This window comes from Alosa sapidissima, chromosome 3 (genome assembly GCF_018492685.1).
Source record: "Alosa sapidissima isolate fAloSap1 chromosome 3, fAloSap1.pri, whole genome shotgun sequence".
Lineage (NCBI taxonomy): Eukaryota > Metazoa > Chordata > Actinopteri > Clupeiformes > Clupeidae > Alosa > Alosa sapidissima.
In genome coordinates this window covers 25,579,998-25,589,997 of record NC_055959.1, presented here as the reverse complement: position 1 = coordinate 25,589,997, position 10,000 = coordinate 25,579,998, and the positions used below count along the sequence as shown (strand labels likewise).

The following is a 10,000-nucleotide window of genomic DNA, read 5'->3' as shown; positions in this document are numbered from 1 at the left end:
TCTCTCTCTCTCTCTCTCTCTCTCTCTCTCTCTTTCTTTCTCTCTCTCTCCATCTCAGCAGCAGCAGCGGTAGTACTGCTCCAGACTCTGGGCATGTGTGTGCTCCTGCCCTGCCAGGAAGTACAGCTGACTGACTCCAATAAGACCACTTGTTCATGGGAGCTGACTGGAGCTCTGTGTGTGTGTGTGTGTGTGTGTGTGTGTGTGTGTGTGTGTGTGTGTGTGTGTGTGTGTATGCGTGCGTGTGAATGTCTTACCTATTTCTTTGAGTACAGCTGTGATTCTGGAGACTGTGTGGGAGGTGCTTAGAGGTTGAAGAATCTGATTGGATGCTATGTAGTGCATATGGCTCTCGGCCTCTTACTTTTCACTGGTAATCATCCGAGGTTGCAGTTGCAGATTGGTCGTCAGAAGGCATGTGCGTGTTAGCGTATGTGTGTAATGTGTGCATTTAGGAAGATGAAAGCAGGATGTTGAAAGAAGCCAAATGACTGAAGTATAGTACTTTACATTACATTACATTTGGCTGACGCATTTTTAAATAAAGCGACTAACAACATAGTAAACAGTTTAAGCTTTAAAGCAATTCTCTCAACAATTCTAGGACAATTTAAAAAAGGTAGAGTACAGTAAGAATAAGTGCATCAGTGAGTGCTGTTTTAAACAGTCGAGTGTCAGATCTAGATTGGCCTGAGTGTACCTGCTTTGTAGGCAAGTGTTAGAGACTTGAATTTGATGCGGGCAGCCATAGGTAGCCAGTGTAGCTGGATGAGCAGTGGGGTAACATGCCCTTTTGGGTTGGTTGTAGACCAGGCGCGCCATTCTGGATCATCTGAAGGGGTTTCACTGCGCAGGCTGGGAGACCTGTCAGGAGGGCGTTGCAGTAGTCAAGTCGTGAGATGACTATTGCCTGTACCAGGAGTTGGGTAGCATCTTGAGTCAAGTAAGTCCTGATTTTCCGTATGTTGTAGAGTGCGAAACGGCATGACCGGGCGACCAAGGCAACATGATCGGAGAAGGTTAGTTGGTTGTCGAGAACAACTCCTAGATTTCTTGCAGCCCTGGTAAGTGAAACAGACAGGGAGTCAAATTTGATGTTGATGTCATGGTGTATGGTAGGTTTAGCTGGGAGGACCAGCAATTCAGTTTTTGAGAGGTTTAGCTCGAGGTGATGTGTCTTCATCCATATAGATATGTCTGAGAGGCAATCCGAGATCCGTGCCGAGACCAAGGGGTCATCAGGTGGAAAGGACAGATAGAGTGTGTGTTGTCTACATAGCAGTGGTATGAGAAGCCATGCGAACTGAGCCCTGGGGGACCCCTGTGGTGAGATAGTGAGGTGCAGATAGCTGTCTAAGCCATGATACGTTAAACGAGCGTCCCGTGAGGTAGGATTCAAACCAGGAGAGAGCAAAGCCGGAGATTCCCATGTTAGAGAGTATAGAGAGAAGGATGCGGTGATTAACCGTGTCAAAGGCAGCCGATAAGTCAAGCAGAATGAGTATTGATGACTGAGCGGTCGTCCTGGCTTCTTTTAAGGCTTCTGTTACAGACAGCAGAGCCGTTTCGGTAGAGTGGCCGCTTTTGAACCCAGACTTATTTGGATCCAGAAGGTTCTGTGAAAGGAACTTTAGAGTGCATCACTGTCTGGATGTGTGCACATAGCAGGAATGAGCCAACTGATGTTCAGATATGTTGTAACTTTCATTGTTATGTAGCGGGTATATACATATACAAAAAACTGCTCATCTTTTTTGTTTCTAACCTCTAGCACTTTGAGATCTTTGATGAAAAGTGCATTATAAATAAAATGTATTATTATTATTATTATTATTATTATTATTATTATTATTATTATTATATATACTGTGTGAGTGTGTGTTTTTTGCTATGCCCGAGAGTATTGTAAGAGTATACTTGTAATAGTATACTTGTTAAAATAAGGTAGTTTTACTTAAGTTTCATGAAGGATCCTTGTAGCTAACACTCTATGACCTGCTCATAATATCTGATATAATCTTACAGTAACTGTGTGCTTTGTCTTTGACAGCGGCCCCTGGAGGCGATTCTCTCCCAGCCCACGCGCTCCCCCAACGGGTCCTGCAGGTAAGAGCCACTGCCCACAGCCCCACCTCAACACGGGTGGAGGTGTACAGGGTTTGAATTGATGGGGTAAAGGTGTGGTGTTAGTGGTGTGCCTTACAGTTTTCCCCATTAAGACAAATGGTAATCAGTAACAAAACTGATGTTAGCACAAATCATTCATTTACAGAGGTGATCCGGTAAGTTACAGAGCAGCCCTCACTGTAACTGTAGTTGTCACAGGGACTGCTATAGTGTAGACATTGTGTTAAATGTCTTTGGAGCTTACATGGCTCATATCACTATGGATTTTTATTTCTGTAAATAATTGATCAGTTACTTCAGATGACAGTGGGGTGTGACTTGGCACAAACAAATACTAGAACAAAAGAACTCAGATACACACACGCACACACACACACAGAGACACACAGACTCTTGGTGGCGGCATCAATGTGACTCAGTTTTGACTCACTGAGGGATAGGCTGGATTGCTCTCAATTCCAGCCAGGCCATCACAATCACTAAGCTTATCTATCTGTGTGTGTGTGTGTGTGTGTGTGTGTGTGTGTGTGTGTGTGTGTGTGTGTGTGTGTGTGTGTGTGTGTGTGTGTGTGTGTGTGTGTATGTACAGTTTGTATACTGTATGTGTGAGTTCTTATCTGCAGAGGAAAGAAAGTCCAGATGTGTTTTACCACATCTTAGTGTCCAACATTAAGTTGGATACATACATACATATCCTTACAGATGCACACACACACACGTCCGCACACACTTCCAGAGATGCACACATAGAAATAACAGACACAAACACAAATACAAACACACGCCCATACACACACACACACACACACACACACACACACACACAGACACGCACACGCACAGACGCACACACACACACACACACACACACACACACACACACACACACACACACACTGGTGCTCCCCTCCTGCTGTGAGTGTGTTTTGTTCTCTGGCTCAGTGTGTGAGGAGCAGGGCGTCTTGGCAGCGCTGTGCCACGGGTCTTATTTTTATCCCAGAGGTCAGAGCCTCATTCTCCCGAGTCATTCCTGCTCCAGATTCCCACCGTCTCCCAGACCGGGAGAGAGAGAGAGACAAAGAGAGAGAGAGAGGGGGAGAGACAGAGAGAGAGAGAAAGAGAGAGAGAGAGAGAGAGAGAGAGAGAAAGTGAGAGAAAGTGAAGAAAGTGAAAGAGCATAAAATAAAAAAGGAGAGAAGGAAGCAGACAGAGTGAGAACAGCGGAAAGAGGGTGAGTGAGCAAGAGAGAAAGAAGGAGAGATAGAGAGAGAGAAAGAGAAAGACCAGGAGAAAGAATGGAAGAGAGAGTGAAAGGGACTTTATTCTTGTATATTGAAATTAATGGTTATATAACGTTATCAGAGTAGCCATGTTTGTACTGTAAGGCTTTGTCTTGATTATCCTATTCTGAAAGTATTACATGGACAAACATTTCATGAGGCAAATAGGTTGTTTTAAATTAAGTAAAAATAACTGCTGCAAAATGTTTACTTCAATCAAAGTCAATTACACACACACACACACACACACACACACACACACACACACACACAATAAAGTGTGTTATTTTAATAACCCTTCCCACTCTTTAGTGTAACCTTGGCTAAAAATCAATTACCCAGAATTCCCCTGTGTCCTGGGGTGGAGCTGCTGAACAGAGAGTACAGATCGTACGTGACCTTCCCGAGCAGATGCTGTGATCAATATCCAAGCAGGGTTTCACAATAAATAATTTGAACATGATCTCACAGCCTCTGGTTCTGTGAGAGGACTGGTGAACGACATTCCAATCAATTTGGCACTGCTGATAGACACAATGTGAAACCCATGCTGTGCTTTTATTTCTGTGACCCAGACACTCACACACACACACACACACACACACACACACACACACACACACACACACACACACACACACACACACACACTCTCCAAAGAGTGAGTAAAAGACAGAAGAATAATGGAATGGTGTGTGTGTGTGTGTGTGTGTGTGTGGGGGGGGGGGGGGGGGGGGGGGTATGGGGGTATGGGGGCATGGAGGGACACAAAGATGGAAAGAGGAACGGAGCTAGCCCCTTCTCTGTCTTTGACTTTTCTGTCCTTGATAACAGAAGTACATCTGTTTCTCTGTATAACCTGATAGAGTTCCAGATGCCTTCACCTGTTTAGGTTTGTTGATGGAGTGTGTTTGTGAATGAGGGTGTGTGCTAGTTCAGGGGAAGCAGTCGTGTTCAGTGAGAGTCTGAAATGATACATTTGGTCTGAGCTCCAGCTGCCTGTCACCAAGATGACACAGTTTGACTGCCATGCTGCTTTGACGCCTACTACTGACTGACTCTCTCGCTCTGTGTGTGTGTGTGTGTTTGTGTGTGTGTGTGTGTGTGTGTGTGTGTGTGTGTGTGTGTGTGTGTGTGTCTGTGTCTGTGTGTGTGTGTGTGTGTGTGTGTGTGTGTGTGTGTGTGTGTGTGTGTGCATGCGTGCCCTGGCTGGCTTTCCAAAAATTGATCCCTGATCAAGCGCGCTTTTGTACTCTCAAGTCACGCAAACGTGTCAGAGCTGTTCAATTCCTCACACGTGTGTGTGATGGCACGTACACACTCACATATTTTATTGTCACCACTTTCCAATTCAATCTGTCTTCCTGTCTTTTATAGGAATGCACACACTCCCAACCCCATATGTCTTGCAGTCCAAGGGTCACTGAGAAACAACTCCCATTACCAGTACTGCTCCTTGTGAAATAGTTTTATTTTGTTTGAGAAAGAGGGAGATAAAACAATATGATGGAGTGATAGAGAGTAAGGGAGGGAGGGAGAGGGAGAGGAAGGAAGGAACCATCTGGGCTGCAGAGGTTTGTAGTCTGTAGTCCATATCGACCTGCATGTGATCTGAAACAGCCTACCCTCTCAACCACTCTCGCCCCCCCCCTCTCTGTCTTCCTCCCTCTCTCTCTTTCTCTCTCTCTCTCACTCCCTCTCTATCTCTCCTATTTCTCTTTGTGATCCGTCTCTATCGTTTTTCCTTCTTTGTTCTCTGTCCTGTTCTCTGTCCTGTTCTCTGTCCTGCCTATCTGTCCTGTTCTCTGTCCTGTTCTCTGTCCTGCCTATCTGTCCATCACTCTCACTGGGTCATTTAATCTCTGATGGGTTTTTTTTTCGGTATGCTATTCGCTGCTTGTGGCTGATAAGCAAATGGCCGCGTAACAGTTTTTATGCAAATCTGATTGCCTCCCCTGTCTTTCCCATATCTCTTTCCCTCTCTCCTCCTTTTCCTCCCTCTACATCTCTCACTCTCTCTCTCACACACTCTCTCTCACTCTCTCTCTCTCTCTCTCTCTCTCTCTCTCTCTTTCACTCTCTTTCTGTCTCTCTTTCAGCCATGCAGCATGCAGCCGTCTCTCCTCTTCCGCTTTCCATCCAGTAGTTCTGTCGTTTAATCCCTGTGACAAATTGTTTCCTGCACGGCTCTGCTCTCCTTCACAGGAAGAGGCCCCTCTGACTCAGGGAAAAGAGTGGGCGGCCGTGTGTGTGTGTGTGTGTGTGTGTGAGTGTGTGTGTGTGTGAGACAGCTGTGGAACCCCCTCCATCAGGGGTCTGCTTGTGTCCCAGCTGTGCAGCTTCCAATCATCAGTCTACCACGGTGTAGCAGCCCGGCTCCCGCCTCCTAAAACCCACCCCCAGACCCCACCCCCCCACCCCCCCCACATACACACACACCCCTTCCTCTCTAAAACACACCCACCCTAATATCCCCAAACCCCAGGCTCTGTGTCCAGCCCAGCCCCCCGTCCCCCTCGCGTCTCTTCCGAGTCTCTCTGCATGGGCCTCTGTGCTGCTCGGCCTCTGCTGGCCGCTCCAGTGTGAAATCCCACTGATTGAGTGTTGCAGGAAACACGGCTTATGTCTCACTCAGCTAAACAAGGCAAAAGGATGGGTGCCTGCCTGTGTATGTTTGTGTGTGTGTGTGTGCGTGTGCGTGTGCGTGTGCGTGTGCGTGTGCGTGTGTGTGTGTTGGTATTGGTAAGTTTGGAGTTTAACCAGAGTAGTATAGACACATAGCCCTAAATTTGATAGCTATCATCAGATAACAAAATCATTAAGTCCTGGCTGTGTGTGTGTGTGTGAGTGTGTGTGTGTGTGTGTGTGTGTGTGTGTGTGTGTGTGTGTGTGTGTGTGTGTGTGTGTGTGTGTGTGTATGTATCTCAGCCATTCCCTCTTTGTACTTCCCCTCTCCCTCTCTTTCTCTCTTCCTCCCTCTTTCCTCCCTCACTCCTCCTCAGTGGTCTCCACCAGTCTCTCCCTACCTCCCTCTCTCTCTCCCTCCCTCTCTCTCACTCTCTCACTCTCCCTCCATCTCTCTCTCTCCATCTTTCGGTCTCCATGAAGTCTTTAAACTCTTGACTCTGTCTGAGCAGCAGCTTAATTTAGAGCATGATGCAAATCCTCGGGGACCGGCCAGCGTCTCTGTGTCACACGGACACACACACTCTCACGCACACGCAGCCACTGCACACACACTCTCACACAGCCGCTACACACACACTCTCACACAGCCACTGCACACACACTCTCACACAGCCGCTACACACACTCTCACGCACACACAGCCACTGCACACACACTCTCACGCATATGCAGCCACTGCACACACACTCTCACACAACTGCTACACACACACTCTCACACAGCCACTGCACACACACTCTCACACAGCCGCTACACACACACTCTCACGCACATGCAGCCGCTACACACACTCACGCAGCCGCTACACACACACTCTCACACACACGCAGCCACTGCACACACACTCTCACACACACACAGCCACTGCACACACACTCTCACGCACACACAGCCACTGTACACACACTCTCACGCACACACTCACGCACACACGCAGCCGCTACACAGACTCACACACACACAGGCACTGTCATGCTAACATACATTTGCACCCAGCTTTAACATCCATACAAACTCTCTAGCAAACCTATTCACACTCATACACACACAGCGTTTCATACCATTTTTACCTGCACGCATCCAAACACACACACACACACACACACACACACACACACACACACACACGCACACACGCGCACACACACACACACACGCACACACACACACACACACACACACACACACACTCACACACTCACACACACACACACACACACACACACACACACACACACATACATATGGGCTCACACAGTCTTGTCTACTATAAGCGTGGGGCAATCTTTCACAGTACGGTATGGGGCATGTCTGACGCAGGTCCGGCAGATCGAGGTATTAGTTGTCCGTTAATGGACACTGGAGTTGCTGGACTTAATGTCCCTCAGCAGGACATCAGCAATGCAAAGGTCAACAGTTCACGGCTTCATCCCCCAGCGAGCAGCGGTGTAGACAAACGTCTGCATTCCCCGTCCCTCATGAGTTGCTGTGGACACAAGTGTCGGTCAGCTCGAGGGCTCCTCGATCGAGTAAACATATACTGTATCGTCAGGGTTACAGGTTACAGGCCGAGGGGGGTCTCCCTTCTCCTGACCTGTGGCCTTAGATACCTCCACATGTGGTGAAAGAAAGAGAGAAAGAGTGAGGGGCTTTTTGGAACGTCTCTCTCTCTCTCTCTCTCTCTCTCTCTCTCTCTCTCTCTCTCTCTCTCTCTCTCTCTCTCTCTCTCTCTCTCTCTCAGTCAGCCTGGCGTCTATGCCATGTTATTTTGAGTTGTTTTTTGCCCGGCAGCTAAACTGATAAAAATGTAACCAGGCTATCCTCAGCATTAGGGTATGCGTGCCTGGTGGGAGAGCCTGCGTGTGTGTGTGTGTGTGTGTGTGTGTGTGTGTGAGAGGGAGAGAGTGAGAGAGTATGCAGTAAGGTGCTATGTATACAGTCTGTGTATTTATGCAGTGAGGTATGTAGGAGGGAGGAGTTTAGCAATGTCCCACTTCTCTACGGCACGGCACTGATAATTCAACAGAGTGAAAGCACTGGAATACTCACACTTCTCTTCTCCTTTCTCTCTCTCTCTCACTCTCTCTCTCTCTCTCTTTCTTTCTCTCTCTCTCTCTCTCTCTCCCTACTGACAGACTGTCAGATGTGTCAGACGAGATGAAGAGTCTGATAGTGAAGAAGGCGAGGCCGGTGGTGGAGGAGGATCCGGAGGTTCTAGTCAAAGGTGAGCTGGCTGCCAAGGGATACCTCTGATGCAGCTGTCGGGCTGCTGCTCATGCTGTTATCACAGCTAGGCGTCAGACATCACAACAGTCATGCAGCAGCAGCAGCCCTGTCTGTGTGTGTGTGTGCGTGCGTGTGTGTGTGTGTGTGTGTGTGCCTATGTGCGTGCGTGTGTGTGTGTGTGCGTGCACGTTTGCTTTGAGGTTACTCTGATCTCATTTCTTGTGTCTGTGCATGGTCGGTGTGTGTGTGTGTGTGTGTGTGTGTGTGTGTGTGTGTGTGTGTGTGTGTTTCACTCAGTAGAAAAGTCTGATCTCATGCTCTGTGTGTAAAGCATGTTTGAGTGTGTGCACGTGCTCTTTCTATGCATTCTCTGACATCATATTCACTGTGTGTGTGTGTGTGTGTGTGTGTGTGTGTGTGTGTGTGTGTGTGTGTGAGTGTGTGTGAGTGTGTTTTCATTCTATGGGTGACCTCATCTCATTGTGTTTCTGTGTTGTATGTGGAGAGGTTATTCTTTAAGTGCTGTGACCTCATGCTATCTATGTGTGTGTGTGTCTCTCTCTCTGTGTGTGTGTGTGTGTGTGTGTGTGTGTGTGCGCTCTGAGGGCTCTGGGGTTAACTGTGTGACCGGATGGGAGTTGTGGCTGGCTGGCTGCTGGTGGGAATGTAATAATAAAGGTGGCGTAATATTTATGTAGCGTGACCCGTGAGGTGATGATGCCGCTCCCAACCCGTCTGTCTGTCTCATGCCAACCGCAGACGGCTCGCCTGGAGACGCTAAATCTAAATCGGTGGGGGGTGCCATCATCACCTCACCACACACAGACATACACTCCCACACACACACACACACACACACACACAGACATACACTCCCACTCACGCACACTCATAGGCTCAAAAGAGAGTTTATAGGGATGGAGTGAGCTGAACTTACAGTCTGAACATAGAACAAATAGCCACCGCCGGTGCTGACGAGATCATAGCCTGCCTATCACTGAGTTCACCAGTGGCTTAGGTTACACATGACAGACTGCCATTCAGGTCCTGCTATGCTGCAGTATCATTTGCAGTATGACAGACAGACAAACAGACAAACAGACAGACAGACAGACAGAGGCTCAATAGATGAGTGTTTAGAGGTTGAGCTGCAGCCGTGCTGCTGGTCAGGGGGAGGCGGTGCTGAGTGGACGCTTGCGGAGAGCAATGGCCGAGGACGGTGTGCTGGTGTGGGATTCCGAGAGTGTGTGTGGGATTCCTCGCACGTGTTCAGCTGGCTGAAGGGAGACGTCCACCCCCCCCCCCCTCGCACGTGTTCAGCTGGCTGTGTGTCAATAATATGATAATATGTGCTGAAGGGAGACGCCCACCCCCTAGCACTGTGTGTCAATAATATGTGCTGGAGGGAGACGCCACCCCCCCATCCCCCCCCCCCCCCCCAAAGCTCGACCAACTGCAGGGGAGTGGCACTTTTGAATGGCAGCCTGTGCTGGACGGCATGACCTTAATTCAGTTATTACACAGACACAGAGTCCCCCTTCCCCTCTATTGGGTCACTTTGGAAGGACGCCATGTGATGGATCATAGCCAGGTGACTTGTGAAATTGTAATCGTTAATGTTTTGTGTGTGTTTGTGTGTGTGTGTGTGTGCTTAGGTTGGCTGTACCGTGAGATGGGTA

The 10,000-nt window shown here is 48.3% G+C and overlaps 1 protein-coding gene across 1 annotated transcript in view; it reads left to right on the top strand.

Annotated features, from left to right (window-relative positions):
* Positions 1-10,000, top strand: part of plekhh3 (pleckstrin homology, MyTH4 and FERM domain containing H3) — a 25,742-nt gene that overhangs the window by 7,950 nt on the left and 7,792 nt on the right. Inside the window, exons 2-4 of the mRNA XM_042087454.1 lie at positions 2,051-2,106; positions 8,231-8,319; positions 9,977-10,000. The exon at positions 9,977-10,000 is cut by the window's right edge and continues 156 nt beyond it. Coding sequence (XP_041943388.1) covers positions 2,051-2,106; positions 8,231-8,319; positions 9,977-10,000 — 169 coding nt within the window. The remainder of the gene's footprint in view (positions 1-2,050; positions 2,107-8,230; positions 8,320-9,976) is intronic.